At 43.3% G+C, this 22947-nt stretch overlaps 1 protein-coding gene across 1 annotated transcript; it reads left to right on the plus strand.

The window, feature by feature from the left end:
* The first annotated feature begins 86 nt into the window (after positions 1–86).
* LOC134878684 (epsin-2-like) lies at positions 87–22312 on the plus strand. Its single transcript, XM_063904870.1, is given in 11 exon segments — positions 87–287; positions 6078–6842; positions 7434–7588; positions 11839–11951; positions 12752–12856; positions 13177–13309; positions 14275–14424; positions 14652–14744; positions 16955–17125; positions 17128–17187; positions 18826–22312. Coding segments are annotated over 10 exon segments (1743 nt in total). The 5' UTR covers positions 87–287; positions 6078–6411; the 3' UTR covers positions 19158–22312.
* Positions 22313–22947: the final 635 nt, after the last annotated feature.

Here is a 22947-nt window from a genome sequence, read left to right on the forward strand (position 1 = left end):
ACGGCAGTGTCTTTCTGTGCCTCTGGCAAATCAAGCAGCCTTGGTCACACCCTTCCCAGCTTCTCCCCCTCCCGCTCTGCCCGCCATGTTCTGGAGGAGGAGATACGTGTAGCCTGGCTTTAGCTGGCTTAGCATTAGCAACACATAGCTAGGCGGAGGCGCAACAAGCTCTCCGAACGCCGGAATAAGTACTGTATCTTGATTTTTCCCCTTGGGTTTTGAGAAACTCGTGTATGGGTCTATATCCCTGGACTAAAAGTTGAACCCAGCGTAGCCCAAAAGATATGGTAAGTTAACGTCGGCTTTCAAGACAGTCGAGTTGTTTTGTTTTTTTCCAGGTTGTCCTGTAATCCAGTTTGCTCTGGTGATGTCTCCACCGAGCACCCGTCTTGGCTGCTAGCTTGAAGGATCGCTAACTAGCTTAGCATGCTAGTTGGCTGGCTTGGCACATAAACAATACGTTTGGGAGCTGAACAGATTAGTTGTGTATCTGTGTGGGATTGACTGTACATACACACACAAAAAATCCACAAGCTTCGTACTACGTTTAGATGCTGAGTGATCAACAGTTGAATGCTTTAGCCAAACTACAGGGATGAGGAGATATGCCGCTGGCTAACCTAACATAAGCTTTGCTAGCTTTGATCCAACTTTTTTTACAAAGCCAAGTTTTGTTCTCATATGGAGAAAGAATGTTAGTCAGTGGATATATCTACGGGCACATCTATTAACTCGGTGACACAACCAAATACATAATAACTCAAAATGTAGTTTGTTGTACTTTTCCTACCACCAGCCTCAACTAACTAAAACACTAAGCAAGTTGTCCGCTAGCTTATTTGGCTAGCTAATGACAACTAAAGCGTTACTTGCCGCAAGTTTGCATCCAACTTGCTAACGTTAGCGGTAACCGTTAGCGACGAGTTGCATAGTAATCCCAGCCACTGTGTTAAAGTAGAGATGCACAAACTCGGGTTTCTGCTTTCCCCAACATTATTTCGCAGTCCAATCCGGTCTTTTGATTGAAGGGAACATTACTGATGCAGTTTACCGTACCAATGATAGCTAACTCTTCTTTAGCTTATATGCTACTAATCACACCAGCTCATTTAAACGCCGTGATTTGTTTCCTTTTTTTTTTAAAGCAACGGTTTGATTTCTTTTACAAATGCACCATGCTTTGATATAGATTACGACTATGTTAGGTCATACTATTGTGAGTCATCAGGGCAAACGTGACTTCCTTCTACTAACATTTAAAGGAACATTATTTTACGATGTGGGCGCTGTCTGTTTACTTGGTCCCTTTCCAATCGGCCATCCGTAATGTCATTTAAGTCATAAACTATGCAGAAAGACACGGAACAGTTGTAGGGGCTTGTTTGTTTTATGGGGTATGGTAGAAGATGCCTGTGTCTGGGTCGTACAGTCTGTGGTTTGGGTGTAAGCTTTGTATTCAGAGCTGCCCAGAGCCCATTTAAACGTGGCCTGAGAGAGGGGCAGGGCTTTGTCTATTGTCAGGACGATCAGTCAGTCACAGTGGGTGACAGATGCATCATCACCGTCCTCCTCCCTTCCCTGATTTAGCTTTGTCTCCCAGCCGGCCAAGCAGGACAAAAGGCGGGGTGACAAGCTGATCAGAAGGTGGCTTCTCCTTCCTCCTCACTGCTTCAGCCTTTATGCTCCTCATAACTTAACCACAGCCACTTTAATTGTTTTTTTTTAGAACACGTGTTTGTGTGTTGATTTTGCTTGGTTAGACTTGATATCATTTTGATTTTAACTTGACAGAATTTAATCCTTAAGTAGCTGAGTGCTAATGGATTAATCACTGCAATATGGTGGTGGTTGTTGTAGTTTAAAGGAAGTAAATGGATGGTGAAGGAACTGGCTGGATCACTTTATATCATGTTATAACACACTCTGTTTCATAATGAACTCAAAGATATTGTGTCACATACACACATGTACCCAGTTGTGAAATCCCTCTATCTCCAGATCAGCTTTACTCCTGTTGTTTGGGCCTGTCAAGGTAGACCTGTTCTCTGTCTACAGCTTCTCAAGCCGTAATACTAATCACAGTTTACCTAGGTGTTGCCAAGACACCCCCCCCCCCCCCACACACACACACACACACAAGATAGCTCTAGCTTGTGCTCTTGCAGCAGACAGTGGTGGGCATTTATGTCATCTAGGATGGTGCAGTGATGACGTATTTTTGTGGGCCCATCCAGAAGTTGTATGCCATAGCTAGAAGTAAATTGCTAACGTAATGCGACAAACAAACTACATGTTTGCTTGACATAATGTCACCCCGCTAAGCTAAAGGTGGACTCCTTTTCTGTGTGATGGTGTTTAGTAGTCATAATAGTCACTTGTTAATATTTACTGACATATTTAATGTTCTAGAACAACAATTGTAAACTTGGAATAAACACAGACCTTATTTTCTAACTGAAACAGCATACAAAAAACACTGACTTTAAGACAAGAGAACCCAGGAGTGCTCAAATGCTATCCCATTTTCTGCTTTAGGACTCATTCCTGCACCACTCTAGGGTCTTTAGGTTGTGGCATTGTCTCTCACACTGTTCTTCTTTTATCCTCATTTTCTTTTACATGTTTTCTATTCTGGTAACACAACAACAACTGCTGTGCGCCCTCTGCTTTAGCACATTTGCACCAATGTGGTTCTGCTTTAGATGTCAATCTCACTTTTCTGCCCCCAATCCAAATCTTGAGTGTTTGGCGAGACAGACGCTGGTAAGATTATTTCAGTATTTCTTTTTTGACATTGTCCTATCACATCATTCTGTGTGTGCAGATCATATGTAGGTCATTCACTAACAATGTGATGTTTCATGTGGCATTTGTTTCGGCTGACATACTGATAGCAACAAAAAGGATAGGAATGAATCAAACTTTAAATCTTTGATGTGATCCATCCAAAAATGCAGAGACCTCGTATACCTCTAGTCAATAAATTGTTCAGCAAGGAATTTCATCTGTAAATATCTGATAATAATGCGTGTTGTCCTTGTCTCTTTTCGAATGTTTTTTGGAACAATAACAAAGTAGTTTCTCTCCTTTTTATCCCTTGAAAAACTCTGTCGCCGACTCTTAGCTGAGCTCACCTTTTTTCGGTAGTTTCAGTTCAGTTTCCTACTGATGCTACAGTACTGTCCTTCTCACGGCACTAATAGAATTTCTGCATGAACCTGATGCCAGAAAAGACAGCAAAATGTGTCAAAGTCAACATGAATTAAAAAGAAAATACTAATATAGATTTAGTATGAATTGCATTGTTGAGTATAAAATAAAATAAAGAAAAATATCTACAATGATATCTAATGAGATAATGAATCCTGAAAGACACATTTATATTTCTAAACACACACACACACACACACACACACACATATTGTGTGCTGTTTCTGCTGGGCCTTGGGGGATCTAAGCACAGAAGGGCTGGAGGAAGGCGGGCCAACAGTGTCTTGGGGAGGGGGGGGGGCTGTTCCGGGGTGTGAAGGAGTTGTGTGGGGGGACTTGGATGGACAAGACAGACTCTCCTCTCTTCCTCCTGTCTGCCATTGGTGAATAGGTGATTATAGCAGCAGATGTGTCATTAGGTCTGAGCAGTATTCATGCGGATGCAGGGTGAGGAGGGGGGGACGGGTGACGAGGGAAAGTTTGGGGGGCACACTCCGAAGGAATCACATTTCATTAACGTTTAGTCAATTTAGGGGATGTGCCAAGTTGTTTTCTTACCCCCCTCCCAGCACACTCCTCCTTGTATCCTCACCCTCGTCCACCCCAGCTGTCTTTCCATGGAACTGCTAGCCAGGTTTGGCCCTGAAACAAATGCATATGAGTGTGTCAACGTTAAAACCAAATTTTTAATTGAAACATTGTGTTAGAGTGTTGCCTTCACCACAGAGTCTGCTTAGAATGCTAATCACTTTTAAGACTTGTCCCTCGGTAATGAAAGCAGTCGGTTGTGGGGCAGGTCGGTACACGCTTGGCGCAGGGATCAGATTACTGAATAGGATAAGTCATCTTGGGTCTTCCTAGATGGTAGTCTGAGCAACAGTGGGCACAGAAAGGTCCCTTATTCAAAAAAGAACTCGGTAGTGTTTCATGGCAGTAGTGGCCGTAGCATACGCTAGGCTAAACATCATTATCTGTTATATTATCCTCAATGCGATTATTTTACACAATGCATCATCCGGTGCACTTTGAGAGCTAAGTTAAGACTTTAGATCTATAAAGAACTTTGAGCTTCTGTCAACAAATTTGTGGAGTAAACAATTTAATCATAAACACATTGGTTGTGTAGATATGAATTGTGATTACACAGCATAAAAAAGACACTCCCACACAGCATGGTGAACGAGACGGAGTGTCTGTTTTAAGAGGGCCAGGCTGGCTTCCCCCCCATACACCTAAAGCACTGTGGACAGTCCACTTTGGATAAAAGACGTACCGTGTAAAAGGAGGCCAGTAGGTTTGGTGCAAAGCTCACAACTGGATCCACCAGCCACCTTCACCTGCAGCCTTTCCGAGCCACGAAGGGCCGGTTAGGGTGCAGAGCTGCGGAGGAAATGCACCCAGCGAAGGGCCAGCCAGCACTGAGTAGCGGTCCCATACCGAGCTGCCCCTGTCCTGCGAAGCGGGGTGAAAGCGCACTAATCGTTTTATCTCAATGATCTTGTTTTCATAACATCCACATAATCTGGCTGAAAGACCAAGCCAAACAGATGCTTGCTTACTGGAATGAACTTCTCTGTCCAAGCATACCATATGATGTAAACATAAGCCATACCACCTGGTAAACAGAACGTGCATGAACGGTTCATGTGTGTTTCATAACTTCACACTTAAGTGACCTATCGATGCTTTAGTGAGTTTGCATATGGAAATGAGATGTGTGGGAGGTCACACAGCTGTGCATCACTACAATTCCTCCATACTGGTGAGTGTCAGGAAGTGATGAGTATCTGTGCTGATGATCGGATAGAAACAGGACTGACGAGTCAATTGTGTGTTCTTATTCTGACTGCAAGTGGCTCACCTCTCCTCACACCCACCAAAGAGTGGAAACACATTTGTACCCACTCACCGCTCTGGCGTCTCTCATAACAGTTAATACTGTCATTATGGGGAAAAGCCTCGATAAAGGCTCATTAAAATCTGAATTGTTCGAGAATTATAAATAAGGAAAACATTGAATCCAGCTCTGCTAATATATGCTATTACTTAGTGGTATATTTTCTTCAAAATATCCTCAAATTATTGAGGTTATTCTTCTCAGTATCTTAAGAAAAGAATCACTCCACTTCACTATACATTGTTCGAGACCTTTTGTTACAGATTTGCACGGCCTTTTTTAATCTTTGAGACACTAGTTGTATTTATGTACAATCGTCCTGCGCTCCTATTGCTTGTCCTCCAAGCCCAACCGATAAGCAACCGAACCACCACACAGACCTGACTAATGTTCCTCATGTTCAACACCCTGCCTTGTAATTTGAAATTGAGTCAGGTTACTGTAAACTCAAGTGAGATTACAACAGTGGAAACACAGTCTGGCTCCAGATAATGAAACATAGGTATGGAAATTGCTAATCAAGGTATGAAAGCATGAAGCATTGTTTGGTTTAGTTTCAAAAAGGAAGGCAGTACAGCTGCTCGCATAAATACAAATGATCTTTTCGATTTCTTTGTTCACAATCTTTCAGAAATTAACTGTTAAGACCTATAACTGTACCAGACGGTTCATAGTTTTAATCAAAGCAACTGCTACACTTTTAAGACATTTGCTCCTGCTATATTTCTGTAAGGAAAGGTAGGTTGACTTCAATGTTTATCGGATTTGGATATATTGATGTTATTGGCAAACAGCATGGAGTTTTAGTTTGAGAGAAACAATGTGGGCAGCAACTTCTAATAAGGAAGTGTTGTAGTGATTGCTCTTTTGGTTTGTCTGTATCTACCGTTTTCCTCTTCTTACTCTGTGATCCTTCTCAAATGTCTTTTTCCTTCCTTCCACTAACTTGTTATCTGTCTGTCTGTCCCAGGTGATGGCGGGGTCACATGTGCAGCCAGCACTGTGTGTGTGGAGATGGTTTTAACAGACGCTGCTCTGGAGGACTCAGGAACACTGCACTGGCCTGGAGAAGCCTCTTAAACAAACACACACGACACACACACTGCTGTACACAAGAAGATTTACGTGCACACGCCACCGCCGTGCCTTGAGAGAGGACACAGGCGCACGGACACATCACTTGAGCTTCACCTGAAGCCTGCACAAACACATAAACACCCTCTGGGTTCTCTGGGGTCATAGATCCTCTCCTGTGTGAGAGAGAGTTTTTGTTTCTTCCCGTTTGTCCCATCTCCACCGCCACCATGCCGAGCTCCACCATTCGCCGGCAGATGAAGAACATGGTGAACAATTACTCGGACGCTGAGAAGAAAGTCCGAGAGGCCACCTCCAACGACCCCTGGGGCCCGTCGTCCTCGCTCATGTCTGAGATCGCCGACCTCACCTACAACGTGGTCGCCTTCAGCGAGATCATGAGCATGATCTGGAAGCGGCTCAACGACCACGGCAAGAACTGGCGCCACGTCTACAAGGCGCTCACGCTGCTCGACTACCTGATCAAGACGGGCTCAGAGCGAGTGGCCCTGCAGTGCAAAGAGAACATCTTCGCCATCCAGACCCTGAAGGACTTCCAGTACATCGACAGGGACGGCAAGGACCAGGGCATCAACGTCAGGGAGAAGAGCAAGCAGCTGGTGGTCCTACTCAAAGACGAAGACCGCCTCAAAGGAGAGAGGTAAGACCTTTTTTTTAATCAAAAGTCAGAAATATTAGGGGTCGACTTGTGTTGATGCATACTTGGAGTTATGTTGTGATAGGCCTTTAATCATGCCACGTTAATCTGTCCTATTGAAGAAGCCTGTGCACACATTTTTTAACAAAATCATTCCTGATTCTTGGGATTTCTTGAGGAACCAATGATTAAAATGTGCCCTTTTTTGTTCAATCAAGCATCAGAATGTATTCACCCTTGTATCTGCTGTGGCGCTGAAATATACCGAAGCTGATTCCAACAAAAAATCAGGGCATTGCATCATTTCCAAAACCATGGAGGGGGTGATTCACCATTTGTTTGGCAGCATATTTAATTCTAACATTTGTTTGAGCATTGTTGAATTGGGAACTATTTAAAACCCTGATTCTCTGTTTCAGAAACAGGCTTCATCTCACTCGTGCAATTTTGTGTTCTACTTCTCCAAAGAAAATTCCCCTTTTCTTTTAATACATTATGCTGATGTTGTCCTTTAGGACGTCATTCTGAGGAATATAAGAATCTTAAATTGTTGTTCAGTAGCTGATACTGTCTTTTTTTATTTTGTGCTACTAGGTCTCAAGCTTTGAAGACCAAGGAGCGCATGGCCCAGGTGTCCACAGGGAGCAGTCAGATGGGTTTTGGTCGAGGCTCGTCTCAGCCCAACCTCTCCACCTCCTACAGCGAAGAGTACGGCAGGTCGGAGGGCTCACCTGCCTCCTACCATGGCTGTGAGTATTGATTTATAGTCACCACAGAGGCTGCACACACACACACACACAGGGCTTGTTTCATGTGTGTAAGAAGCACATTACCAAATATTCCATTATACTGTATTGTGTGTCCCAGTTGGTAAAACTTTGGCCTACATCCTGAACCTGCCCCTCCCCCTGTTCTGTCTCTGGCTCACAGTTCTGCAGTAGGGCTGCATTCCTCAGCACACACACACACACACACACACTCACCCCGACGGAAGAGGAAGCGGAGTTCACCCCCCTCCAGTCTCTATCATCCACATGACAGAGGAATCTGCTCCTCTTTCGACTGATACTCTCACTCCTCCGGACACACGGAGAGGGAGAGATTTTGAAACACACAGTGACAGATGCATCTTTCTTGACACTGAGAAACACGGGCTGAAAAGAGAGAAGTTATTGGAACCGGATTGGCTAACCTTTTTTTTTAATGAAGTGGTTTATTTTCTACATATGCGCTCTTCTTCTGCTCCATAACTAGCATGATATATCCATTAGTCTGAAATCTTTACCATTCCAATCTGGGAATAATATCACATAATCTACTCTTGTTCTTTACTCGAATTTCTACATTACTTCTCGTTTCCAATGGCTCATTCTAACAGACAATAAAAGCAGTTTTCAAATGATTTGAAAGGAAGATGGCGGGAGATAGGCGGAGAGTTGAAAAGAAACACAAATCCAAGGCAGGAAGTAGGGTAACCTAGAGCGGGACAGAGAGGAAGAATGGAGAAGATGAAATGAAAGGGTGAACCTTGGCCCCTTTTCCTTTTCATCCTCTGAACCCCAGTCCTTTGTGCACAGCAGGATGGCGGTGTGTGTGTGTGTGTGTGTGTGTGTGTGTGTGTGTGTGTGTTCTCGGATTCTACGTGTTGCATTGAGTGTTCATCTTTGGCTCCGGCCCACATTCCTGCATGTGCGTTATGTTTGAGTGTGCGGCTCAGAGACGGAAGCTCAGGCAGCTGAGTCATCAGTTGAGAAAACTGAAGGAGCCAATAGGGGTGTCGCTGTGGGCATTTTCAGGGGGGATTTTTGGCATTGTTGTCCAGACAGGGTGTGAATGAACGGCCATGCAAGTGGGACTGTTGGTGTTTACCTAGCATAACCCCCTCTGACCCCAAAGAATCTAAAAATGTTGGAGCTGGTTTGCTCCAATAAAATGTACTGATTTACAATTGTGATTACACCACGTTAGTGCTAATGTGTTCCAACGACTAAGCGCGTATATTTTTAGGCTGTAGTTTCCCTGAGGTTACGGAGCAAAAGGTAAAGGCAGGTTTCGCGTCAGTTCTTTTGTTTCTAATTCAATGACTCCTTTCACCTCACTGCAAAAGCTTAAAGGTTAATTGCTTTTAAATCCCAACATGAGTTAATTCAAGTTCAAGCAGTTCACCTAATCCAAGTCAACATGTTTGATGTTGTCCTGTTATTATGTGTGGTCTAATCTGAGTAAAAGCTCCAGGGCTCCAAATATGTGCTCTGTGGAACATCAAACCGTAGACAAAGGAGTTTCTCGTCATTCATCCTCTTTAGTTGTCCCTCATTCATCTCACTGGTGATCCCCTTCCTTTACATGCAACACTCACAAAGGTTGGGGAAAAGTTGCAAACAAAATGTCTGAAAGATGAATCTCTAAACGCATTTAAGAAGCCGCCTCCATCACCAGGTTTCAAGCAGCCACCTAATTCTTTATCGAGGGAGACAAGAGGCCGGGTGTCTGAAGATGTTGTGGTAGTGAGCGGTAGACACCCTGAGGATAAAAATCCTACGCACCATTAACCCCTCATAAAACTGCTACAGGCGGTGGACATCAGCCCATTTCACTTTCCCCCAGTACTCATGCTGCACTTAAACCTGGCTTCGTTTGAAGGGTTACGCTGTGGTTTGATTTCAGTGGCGTGCTTATTAGCTCAGTGATAAAACATAAAACGCAGGACAATTAAATGATTGATAAGAAATGACTGGAACTAACAGCCAACACAAACAGCAGTCGGAAACAGTAGCTTTTTTAAAAGGCCTGTTTCTGCTGGCAGGCTAATCTTTTCCCGTGGGGAATGCAAAGGAATTGTGATTATCCTTATATGGTCCATTCCCACAGTGGTGGGCAAGCTGTTGTGTGTTAGTTGTATTTGACTTTTGATTATTTGTCGTTCTGCCTCGCTTCTGTCCTTTTTATTGTGTTGGCAGTAAAGTCTTTCTTTAGTACAAGTGGTTGGTCTACTTTTGCCTTGCAGTCGTTTTTGGAGGGGTTAAAACAGATCCTATTGATAGAAGATTTTTTTTTACGGTTTGGATAAAGCATATACATATATTGCAGGGTTACGTTGTCTCCCTTTTTAGGCTTCAGTGCCACTGTGATCCCGGTCTATTTAAGGCAGAAATGTAGCTGAAGTTGAGGCAATGACAAGTCCCACCAGCTAACCAAACACACCTTTACCCCTGGTTCCTCTGTTCACTTCCCCAAGAGATGCACAGCCTGGAGATAGAGCCTGGGAGACATGGGATTGAGCAACAATAGGGCATGCAAGGAGCGAATGAGTGAGGAGAGGAGACGAGAAGTGATTTCATTAAGCTAACTTCTGCTTCCTTGTGTCCTCTATCCTCATACGTGACACAACGTATGTGTGCCCGTAAAAAGGAACTGTTGCTTCTAAACTGAAGCTATGGAGTTAAGGATATTTTATTTGTCAGCTGTGGCTTTTTTTCAGGGCATACCTCTGAATAATTTGGTTTTAAGTTTACAACAACTTTTCAAGCATTTCAAAGAAAGGAAAGCCTTTTAACTGTGAATGGAACATCCTTTTGTACCATTTGCTCATCATGGAAACATTTGTTTTGGCAAATTTACACAGTTGTATTATTAGAAAACCTCTGATGTGACTTCTACTTCCTGCTGACGTCCTGATGGGCAAGAAGATGTTTGTCAGAGAGGTTTCAAAGGTGGTTGGAGTGAAACTAAGCATCACCGTTTCCCGAAGTCATATCTGTGTCAGTGTTGTTGTTTTGCATTAAATTCTCTTTCTATACATCTCCTTTCCAGACGTTTGCTTTCGGAATCTGTAAATAATGAACAATATTCAAAAGATCATCATGGTGTGATGAGTATTGAGTGGGTATGTTTGGGAGTGTCCACATAAGCAGCAGCAGGCATGTCCCGACGGGTCTCTGTTGCCTGGAGCAGGGACAGAGAGAAAGAGATTAGGCGTGCAGAAGGAGAGGAGCAAAGTTTATAATCTAAGTTGGAGAATTTAAAGCACTGTTGAAACGGAGAGGAATCGTCCGGCCAAAAGTTGCCATGGACTAATTTGCACGGCATTTCTTTCCAATGCATAATGGCTTTTTATATGAACAGTTGCATTTCAAATCTTTAACTATGGCAAGGGAAACACAGGTTTAGTAAACACCCACATACAGAACTGAAATGAACTGTAATTTTCCGAACGGATGATCCACAAGTGGTGACATCATATTATTTGTGTCAGAAAAATGTAATATACATTACACGGTGAATCTGATCATTTTGGTCAGTATAATGGCTGTTTGAAATTTCCATTCTGTTTCATCTACAGTCATCACCTCCCACATCGTGGTTTCCATGAAAACAGCAACGTTTCTCTTTCCAAATGAGAAGACACATGGTCAAATTTCAATAAAACATGGTTGTAATCTACCTAATTTCAACCCACCTGGCATGGTTACTTCTTTCCTCTAACCTGTGTGTGTGTGTGTGTGTGTGTGTGTGTGTGTGTGTGTGTGTGTGTGTGTGTGTGTGTGTGTGTGTGTGTGTGTGTGTGTGTGTGTGTGTGTGTGTGTGTGTGTGTGTGTGTGTGTGTGTGTGTGTGTGTGTGTGTGTGTGTGTGTGTGTGTGTGTGTGTGTGTGTGTGTGTGTGTGTGTTGCCACATGGCCTGATGTTATCTAATTAGCTGGATGGAACTGTCATCCCTTACAGGGTCCACTGAAGGCCTCTAATCACACACACACACACACTGTACTTTCTATATATTCTGCATACAGCACACATGTAATTGAAATGCAACTTGCTCCAATAGACAACATGTTATTATTGTAGTAATTATTTCAGGTCTTCGTGTACTTTTTGGGGGGAGTTGTCGAGTAATAACGACCATATTTTCATTGTTCAGTACAATTCTAGTATATACAGGGCTATGTGACGGGGTCTGTGTCGGGCAGTGATGCTAACCTGTCTTCTCAATGTGTGTGTTAGCCACGTCTCCCAACGCGGGTTCAGAGCTGGAGCAGGCCAGACCTCAGACCAGCGGAGAGGAGGAGCTGCAGCTGCAACTGGCCCTGGCCATGAGCAGAGAGGCTGCGGAGCAGGTACACACACACACACACACACACACACACACACACATACACACACACACACACACACGTAACATAGCTAAATGCTAACATAGCAGAGCAGGTGTGGGTCCAAAATGTGAATGTAGGTCAAGTATTATCTGTGTAAAGCAGTTTGATTTAACATGAAAACTAATATTTTACTGGAAGAAAATTAAATATTACACTGATTTTAATCATCAGAATCAGAAACACATTTTTTTTTAGGGGATTTTTGTTTTGTGACAGTTGCTCCTTTTTCAAAAAGGAAATGAAATAAAAGATAAACAAGTTACTAGAGATTTTTTGAAGACAATAAAAATGTTCATTATTGTCGTCCAAAGTAAAAGAATCTAGTACATTGGCTGGTCTTTTTTATTTATTTCACTTTTCAGTTTTTTTAAGTCCCTGAACCCAGAAAAATGTCATTCATTTCCCCATTGGATTGAGCCAATGTGCCTCTGTGGACATACTTTTCTTCGATCGGTGTTTGTCAATAAGAGTGGAACGGAAAATGAAATACCTGCAACTGAAACCAGGATATATACATTTGCCAAAGGTTAATGGATTGACACCGTATTGTATGACACTGCACCATCATCATCATCAGCATATCACTGACCATGGAAATGGCATTCTAAAAGAGGTAGTGATTCTTTACCTTCCCTATTTAATAACACACGGATTAATAGATTTATATTTTCATAAATAGGTCAATCATTTTGAGACCATCCTGTGTAGTTTCTTTAAAAAAAACTTACTGATTATAATAACTGCTCCGTCTGTGTGTTCAGGAGGATCGCATACGCAGAGGGGACGACCTGAGACTACAGATGGCATTGGAGGAGAGCAAGAAAGGAGGGCCTGATTCCGGCAAACTGGCCAAAAAGAAGAAAGAGGTAAAATAAACATGGAAACTAAAGTGACTCTGTTATAGTCCCATGACGCTGCTCATTAAAGGGCTTTCTCTGCTGCTTCCTGAGCAGTGATGGAAACACTAACTGGCAGCAGACTCAGTTTACTCATCATTATTCCGCCTGAGTAGCTATCTGGCTAAAGTGCGGCACATAACGATATGAACACCGTCAGTATGTTTGAACAGGATTACCAACAGATGGTCTTCAGCTGGAGTGTTTTTCTTCTTCGTCTTATCCCTTTTCATCTCAAATGGTCCCATTTCCTCTTTTGTCTCCTGCTCACTTTCTCCATCTCTTTCCAGCCACAATCGTCTTTGATGGACCTGATGAACGTCCCTGAGCCCGGTGCCACAGCTGACCCCTGGGGCGCAGGAGCCGGAGCCACAGCTGGAGCCAGGGCCGCCGCCGCACCAGAAGACCCCTGGCACTCTTATGGTAGGCACACTGTTCTTTAGAAGCAGTCACATCAGATTGAATCTTACACACTCTGACTGTCCTTGTTGATACGTTTGTGTCTGTAGAGTGTGTTTCTGTGTGTGTGTGTGTGTGTGTGTGTCCTCTCTGCTCTCCACCTGCAGCTCAAAGCACTGTGAGTCTTTGTGAAATAGGAATGCTGCTCCACTGGCTCAGCAGCAAAACTGCACAGAGAGGAGCGGGGGGGGGGCAGGGTTGTTAGAGGAAGATGTAGTGAAGGAAAGTCAGGAGGAAGGTGGGGGAGCTGGATATGTAAATGTTGAAGGGAAAATGTCTTCTTTCCTTTCATCCTGACTCATCACTTTTAAATTACTTGGAAGTCTGCTCGTGCAGATAGCTAGTCAGTAGCTAAGAACACTTTTGATTTGTAAAGCTCCAAATCACAATATCAAAATTGCAATTATTGCAATATTTGGTAAAGGCAAAAAAAAAAACCATCTCAGAAATACGTGAAAATATTTTTGGGTCCTGAAGAGAAGCTCTGGCCTATAAAAAATATTCTATAGATTTCTTTAAAGACCTTGTTTGGTATAGATCCCAATTGTTCTTATATTTTTTCTATCATAATTTGAATAGTTTTTCCGAAATGTGGTCCTTCCCTCCAATATCGCAATGAAAATCAAAAATAATCACAATTCATTCTTTATTCCAATTCATGCCGCCTTATCCATATTAATAAAACCTCTTTAATTATGTTTTATGACTTATTACTTTCATCATTTCATCAATTATCCCCGTTATTTTGTTTATAGGTTTTGGCTGATCATCTTTCACCTTTTTGTGTTATTTTTGTCCAAATAAAATACATAAATAGTAAACACATGTACAATATATAAACACATTTACACATTAGCACCAGAACCTGCATGAAACACGCCTTTTACCTCCTTAATCATCTTCCTCCTCCTCCTCCTCCTCCTCCCCAGGGTCGTCACCTAAGCCAGCAGTTCCGGTGGACCCATGGGGGACTACTCCCTCTGTTCCCCCCATGAAGAGCAGCGATCCCTGGGCGGGTAACTCCGCTCCTGCCGCCGACCCGTGGAGCTCCGCTGCCCGACCCAAGAACTCCGTCACAGGTGACCATCAGGGAAAATAGTCTCTCTCTCTCTCTGTTCCCAAAAATAAGTCTTATGATTAGCTAGCTTTTAACTAAAGAGACGGCATTACAAATGTACATCTGCATGCTTTTCCTGCTTAATGTGCTCACTTAGTTTCTCAATTACCCATACTCATTCGTACTTGTTGTGTGTTTCCATCTGTTTGTGTGTCTGTGTGTTTGTGTATATGTGTTGTCCCCTTCCAGGTAGCTTTGACCTGTACAATGCATCCAACGGTACGTCTAAAGAGGACTTCTCAGAGTTTGACAGCCTGCGCTCTTCCTCCTCTGTCCCCACTGGTACTCACCCATGTCCTCGTCTCTCTAATGGCACGGAGTCTGTGTTGTGTTTCCTCTGTGAAGCCGGTCTGCAGACACCACATCTCTGCAGGGGGGGGGGGCACAGACACACTCATGTCTTGTGTTTGTATGTAAATATCCACCAGACCTGAGCAAACACAGTGCGGAGTTGTGTTTTCTTTCAACAGCTGATGATGTCTCCTCTGCAACTGCTATCAAAGCTGCAGAGATTTTATCGAAATAATGGAAGCCTGCTGGTTGCTCTGGTCTGGTCCCGTCAGAGGTGGAAGAAGTACTTGGATCCTTTACTTGAGTAAAAGTACTAATACAACGCTCGAAATATAATGAGGGAAATGTAGTTAAAGTGTTAGAAAAATCAAAAATACATTTGAAAAACATCCAAGAAATTGCTCAAATTAATTTTAGAAAATTACCAAAATGTTATGAATGAATTATTTGTCATTTGTCTGATTGATTAATTAACTAAGCTGTTCCTGGCCCTGGCGCGACTGGCTGGGGCACCTGCACCGTACGCCGGCGACCCCGGGTTCCATTCCCGACCTGTGATCCCACCCCGACTCTCTCTCGCACTTTCCTGTCAATCTCCACTGTCCTATCCGATTAAAGGCAAAAAGCTCCCCAAAAAATATTTAAAAAAACCCCAAAACTAAGCTGTTCCTGTATGAATGATACTTCATATCTTATCATATCGAAAACTCTTAAAAGGACTTTACATTTATGTTACTAAAGTTGAGTAGAAAAGTGAATATATTACCCATTGCATTGCAGCAGAGCACAAGTTTAAGGTGAAACTAAAGAACTGCAAATTTGCACCTAGCTACAATACTCGAGTAAATGTACTAAGCTACTTTCCACCTCTGGGTCCCATTTCACTGGTTCGGTGTGATTTAAACTGTTTGGTGTTTATCTCTAAATGCTTTATTAGACCTGTGCCATCCACTTCATAGAACCCCCCTTTTAATCTGTTGAATAAATGTCATTTTTTTTAAATTCAAACTTGTTCAGGCTAGTGTGTGAGGAGGGGTTCCAGTGAACAGTTTGGCACAGGTCTCGAGTGTTTTCCAAATGTGGTTTGTCAGTGTCTTGGTGAGGGAGGGTGACTTTGGAGTTTTGCTATAGCTCAACACCAACTCTTTACTGATACAGTCCAGAACAAACTTTTCCCAGAAGTCTCCGCTCGGTGTACAGAGGACACACACTTCAGTAACGCTCTGTAGCAGCCCTGAAATCTACCCTATTAATGAGGTGTCCAACACACACCCCTGTCTGATTTGTATCATGAGCCTTTGTCTGGCCCTGCTACGCTTCAATTTCTGCTTTGAGAAGATTATCTTTTGACGTTTCCTCTTGTGTTCGTTGCCTCTGAGTTTGTGTGTTCATGTGCGTCAATAAGTGTCTCCGCTGCTACCGCAAAAAAAAGCTCGGCTTTCTGATGGGCTCTCGTAGAAGCATCTTCTGATCATTTAACTGCATCAGTTCAATCTGATTTCACCGTAATTGTGAGTGCTCACGTTCAAGTAGGTGCTGTGTTTGAGTGTAAGTAAAAGCACAGACTGGGGTTGATACGGGCAATATTATAAGGCAAAAAAAAAGAGGCAAAATCCATATATTTAGGGCTGGGCGATATTCAGAAAATACAAAATCATACATTGTCTGACCATATATGCTGATATGGTGAGGATGTTGAGCTTCAATACTTTTACAAAATATTTACACATATTGAAAATATAATCATTAATTTAAATGACGAAGCAAATAAAGGAAAATTATACATCGATCAATCAGTGAATTTAGGAACATGACATCCCTATACTGTAAAGCTGACTTTAAAACCATAGAAAGACATCATTTACAATATGATGATATCCAAAATGTAAGATATCTAGTGTCATATTCCACATATCAACATATTTCGGAGCTTTAAATGTAATAAGGCCTTTTTTAAAAATGCAAAATCAACAGACGTGGCAGTGCAGTATCCCCAATATGAAGCAAAATCAAGGTTTACTGTGTTGGCTTTAGCTTTGTTGTTGTACTGTAGCCACAATTCTACATGTATCCGCAGTTGAGATGAGAAATCTCGTCTTCCCTTCTTCATGATGACTCAGAGTTCTTGTTCCCACACAGAGAATTCCAGTTACAGCTTTTTATCAGTGAAATACAACTCCTCTTCTTTATTTCCCCCCTAGGAAATGGGGGCGTTGCATCCTCTCTCCCCTCCCAAGCCAGTCTGGTGAGCAGCGGCAGCCTGGACCTCTTCGACCCCCTGCCCGCCTCCATGTCTATGTCCGGCACCAACAACCCGACCAGGAAGACCCCGGAGTCCTTCCTGGGTCCCAACGCTGCCCTGGTTAACCTGGACTCTTGGTGACCAAACCAGCCCAGCCGGCGCCCGTCGTCAACCCGTTCTTAGCTTCAGCAGGTGGGGAGAGTTGTTCCAAGAGAGGAAATACATTTTTAATATAAAGTTACGCGCAGGCTTTTTGAGGCAGGTGAACACAGTGGTGATTTATAACGATTAGATAACAGAGCGTGAGTGTGCGAGCCAGGAAGTATAGTCAGTAAGCCACAAGACGCACACACACACAGGCAGACACACAGGCAGACACACCCATCTGCAAAGTTTAATGCTGAATCATCGACCCTGCCCTGACTTAACGAGCAGGAAACTCCAACATTGAAAGGATTTGATTCATAAAATGGCAGGAGGCTATATTAATCATAGTTTATAAGATCAACATTTTGTTTTATTAAACCCAAAACATGTCTCTACTTTTCTTTATAGGTTTTCAAATAAATCTACGAACCTATTATATTATGTAATCACTATTTAAAGACAAAAATAAAAACAATTGTTGATCAAATGAAATTAGATTATTAATAAATGATTTTCCTCTGTCTGAAACCAGAGCCCAGTCTGCTCTGATTACGCAGCGTTCACACGGTTCCGTTGACGCTTCCCGGAGGGCGTATGTTGGGGTTAACGCGACCGACAGCCAATCACATTAATCTCCCGCCCCCGGAAACTCAAAAGCAAAAAAAGCCCGATTATTGCGAAAATGGATTTATATGATGAAGATTTATGGCAATAATGTCTGGCGCTATTTTATGCCACATGCCATGCTAGCTTAATATACTGTATATGCCTGCTAACTGTCCATTCAATGTGGAAACGAAGCACACTGGATATAAACTCCCCAAACAGGCGAATACATACCAGTTTCACCCACTGTCTCTGCCACCTCCCTTCATGCCTGGTGTCCCTGTATGTGTAAAGGGACTGGTCGTACAACACCGGGTGATTCCCTACAGTTATTATCATTTTTTGGAAAATGAGTCAAAGAGCTGTGCTATGGCTTTCTCGGCATATTTACATACACGCGGTTTGATTGGCTGGTGCTTCCGGCGACGCTTGAAAAGTTGAACTTTTCTCAACTTTCACCGTGAGCAACGGAGCCGACGCAACGGAACCACAATGCAGTTTGGCAACCCTTGAATGGGGAGGTCCGTCAACGCAACGGAACCGTGTGTACGGGCCGTTGGAGATGTTCCGCCCCTTAGCCTATAACGTACAATGTCTTGGAGCCATAGCCAATAGAAGCACGAGTGTTTCGTAGTGATGTCCTGATGTTACGGAAGTACACAAAGGAGTCCAATGGAGGCGTTTTTGACTTTTAGATTTTAGCCTTTGAGGACCATTTACGTACAATGTGTTGTAGCGCTAGCCAGTATAAGTGCAAGTGTTACATAGTGATGTGATTGTGTTACTGAACTAAAAAAGGAGTCCAATGGACACGTTTCAGGAACAGGGGGAGTGTGTAGGAGAGAAATTCCATCTGGAGAACACTTTGGGATTTTAGCCTTTGCAGACCATTTACATGCACTAAAATGGGGGAAACCCAAAAACAAATAAAGGGCCTTCAAACGAGTTGAAAAGCAAGCTGAAAAGCATGGCACAGCTTTCAAATGTTGTGGATCTGGATGTCAGTGTTTCAAATGATGCTTTTCATCTATTTGTTATCTCTCCGTAACATCCATTCTTTCTTTTCTTTCTCTCCAGGCGTCTCCGCTCCAGCTCTCGCCCAAGCAGCCCACGCCAACCCCTTCCAAGTGACCCAGCCTGCGCCCCCCACCCTCAACCAGATGCGGGTCAGCCCCATGCCCTCCGGTTTCGGCATGGGGGACACCATGTCCGTCCCCGCGGCGTCCGTTCAGCCCATCGCCATGGTCCCCATGACCCGCGGGATGCCCGGGATGGGGGTGGGCGCAGTGGGCGGCGTAGGGATGCCCGCCGGGATGCAGGGCTCCATGTCTCTGCCCCAGCCCCTGATGAGCATGCCTCCCCAAGCCGGGTCGCAGCAGGCCGGGACCACCAACCCCTTCCTCTTGTGAGGGGGTGACCAGGGGACGTCTCGCCCCAGAGTTACCCCCCCACCTCCCTCTTTCTCTCTCTTCCACTTTGGCTCCTTAAGAAGCTTCAAAATGAACAAGGAGATGTCTTATCTCATTTATCTGTTTTATAACCAACTCCTAGCCAGGTCGTAGTCCCAGCCTGCCCCCCCCCCCCACACACACACACACACTTTAACACTCCTTTTACCCCCCCTCCGTCTCTTTGTCTCGATGCTACAAGCTGCCTAGTCCTGTGTCTATTACTGATCCCACGCTGACGACCACAGACAGTTTGCATTGGTCTACAGACTCACAGAGTAGCAGTGGTGTTTACAGTTTATCCCCCCCCCCCCCCACACCCGGTCCTGGTTTTATTCACTCGTCTCCTTTACTTCTTCCCCTAGGACTCCGTCGAGTGACGGGAGAGTCTGACCATACTAACGCCAGGATCTCTAGATCTCTAGAGCTAATCTTTTATAAGCCCTGTGTGTGTGTGTGTGTGTGTGTGTGTGTGTGTGTGTGTGTGTGTGTGTGTGTGTGTGTGTGTGTGTGTGTGTGTGTGTGTGTGTGTGTGTGTGTGTGTGTGTGTGTGTGTGTGTGTGTGTGTGTGTGTGTGTGTGTGTGTGTGTGTGTGTGTGTGTGTGTGTGTGTGTGTGTGTGTGTGTGTGTGCACATCTTAGTACTTTTACACTGTGTATAATCCAGTGGGTTTAACTTTTACACACTGGAGTACGGATGCGAGATGGTCAGATGTGTTTATACTCTCGTGTGTGTGTGTGTGTGTGTGTGTGTGTGTGTGTGTGATAAAGCAGGGATTTTGCACAATTTGTTGTTTTTTTTCTTTCTGTCTGCGACTGTTGGGCTCACCGTTACACCTTAGCTAAGGGAGGGAGGCTGACACACACTGCCTCGGCTCGCGGTACCACTCAGTCACAACTCTCGTCTGGTCACTTCCTGTCAACTTGGACCTTTATTCCTCCCCCTCAAAAACCTCTGTGTGAACTTTGACCTCTAGGGGTCACGGTATTAACAATGAACACTTATCAAAAGGAGGTGAACCTCTTGTTTTAGGGGTTAAAAAATATGACGAACTGTTCCTTTTTTTTGTTTGTACTGTTGAAGCTCGGATACTAACAGCCACATGTTGATGTATTTGTCACTAACTGACCCCCTGACCCCTTCTCCTCCCCCACCAAGTGTGTGTTTTTAGAGAAAAAGACATGAACTGTGATGGCATCAGTATTTTGCCATTTGAACATAAAGTTGCAGTGGGGCATCATGGGACAATTTCTTTCCTTTTTAGTTTGTTTCTAGGGTCAAAGGGAAGAGGATGGGTTGTGTGTGTGTGTGTGTGCGTGTGCACAGTTTGCATGAGAGATAGCTTCCAAGTGTACTTTTAATGAGCAAGTTTAAGATAGTTTCTGAAGTTTAAGTCAAACAGGGGGGGTAATATAGACATCTGCAGCCTTAAGTGTGTGTGTGTGTGTGTACAACCATATATCAAGGGGTGTTTCCATGCAACGGTTGCAAAGAAAGCTATGGGTTTAACACTTGGCATCATGAAAACAGTTTTACCTCTGAGTGGATTTACAGCGGCTAATCCGTGTGCAAGAGCATTACCTGCTGGACACTTACACACACACACACACACACACGGTTGTTACAGGATGGGTCTATTGATAGCACATGGAATTTCCACAACAGAGAGACATGTCATGTAAACAAGCAGTTGTTAATCTTGTTTTTCTTTCGTCGTTATTTACTTTTTGTTTTAGATGTAAATCCATAGCCAAGCCTTTCAGAGTTTCGGAGCTGAGTACTAGCGAAGCCACGGATCATCTTCACTCTCTCTTTATGTCTTTCATTATTTTTCTGTCGTCGTAGGGTTTGTTTTTTTCACCCTATGGGTAGGCTATGTAATTCTCTTCTCTTAGAAGCACAACTGTTACCAAAGTCATAGCGACTGTGATCTTCTGAGGGTCTCGTAGTTCGAACAGTAGGGTCTCACTTCACTGACATTTCTTTTCTTTTATGGATCAATTATGTTTTTTTTTTAATATTTCAGAGCTATCTGTTCAGGAGTTTGTGTGATACAAAAAGTGTTACAGTCGGCTAAATGTTACTGACAGGAAGTTGGCTGATGAAAATGACCCTTCCTCTATTAGGTCACTCTCCTCTTCAGTTCTGTTATCACTGCCAATGTTACTTCTCTGGATGGGGTGTATTCTTCTTCTGTTGGTGTGCCGCCCTCCCCTGGTCTGCTGTGGTATGAAAGCTACACCGCAGGACCCTTGGTATTTCCACTAAAACACAGACCTTTATTTCTCTCAGGCAAAAGGAGGGGCAGCTCCAACCGTGTGTGTGAGTTTGGTGATGCAAATGCTGGGGCTGAATGAATGGGTGTGACACTTTCTTGCCGACCAGCAAAACATTTTTAATCTAAATATATGCAAAAATTGGAGATGGGAGGGGGGGAAAAAAGAAGAAGACTTGATGTGTTTTGCAAAGGTTAGATTTGCTAATAAAGTCTTGAAATGATATTCTAGCTGTCACTTTCTCACTGGCCTTGATTTCACTGCGGCCTGACCTTTTAGCGATTGTGAAAAAAAGTTGTTACGGACAACAACAAAAATAACATTTATTGTCTTGGAACAAATTCCACACTCCCTAACAGTTACTGCAGTTGACTCGGTCTCACAGTCGTGGCTCTGGTGCAGTGAAAATGTGGCCTGTGTGTAGCGAGCTCCTCTGCGTGTTACTATGTATTCACTATGCTTTTATCAAGAGGACTAACCAACCTGTCTTTATATGCATAAACAGCTTCCTTTAATCTTTTCCATGTCTGTCTATTTACCCTTTCTCATAGTACTGGGAGCAGGCTGCTGCTGCTGCTGCTGCTTTTTTTTTTATCAGATACTTGCTCGACCTGTTGGCATTATAACTGTATAATATAATTTATCATTTGTACTATTGTAACATACTGTTCCTCTGTATACCTTATTATTCTGTGTAATGGGTTTTTGTAGGAAAAAAAGTCACCGTGGTATTTTAACGGCATCTAAACAAACGAACGCAGCAGGCCGCACCCTGTCGGATGAGGACATCTGTAGCTGCCTTGGTTCAAAAATAAAATGTGTATCACTTCAGCTCTGTAACCGTCTCTGCGTCCTTCTATATCCTAATGTCCATTCAGCCTCGGAGCTGTATGCCACGATAGGCTCCGTATAGGGCTGGATGATTTGGAAAAATAACGAGTTGGTCGTTTTGTTAACTGGATTTGCGAGAATAAACATTTTGAAACATTCACAATATCATAAAAATATATAAGAATGATCTTGGTGTATTCTTTTTTTTAAACAGGCTCTTTGTACCAATCAAAAATGTATTTACTGAGTCTGTCTAATACTGTTTTTATGCCGGGTCTAATGTGCAGCAACACAATACTTCATTCAGAATATTCTTATATATTTAGCTGTTACCAAATATTGAGCTTACTGCAATTTGATAATGAACACGTCCATATTGTAATTTAGAGAAATAGAACCCTGATTTTTCTAAAGTATGTGCGATCAAAAAGCTAAATACCAGAAATGTCTGACTTGTCTGAAATGTCTGAATGGTGGAAACGACTGTCTGTCGTGAATCTACTTATTAGAGCTGAGAACAATGCAACACCTAAACCAAATGCAACGTCCGCCCTTTTCCTGTTTATCCTTTTCTTTAATTTGACCTTCTATTGAAGAAATTAAAATGATGTATAGTTGAAATATTGAAAGTAGTGGAATCCTGC

This window comes from Eleginops maclovinus, chromosome 16, assembly GCF_036324505.1.
Source record: "Eleginops maclovinus isolate JMC-PN-2008 ecotype Puerto Natales chromosome 16, JC_Emac_rtc_rv5, whole genome shotgun sequence".
Classification (NCBI taxonomy): domain Eukaryota; kingdom Metazoa; phylum Chordata; class Actinopteri; order Perciformes; family Eleginopidae; genus Eleginops; species Eleginops maclovinus.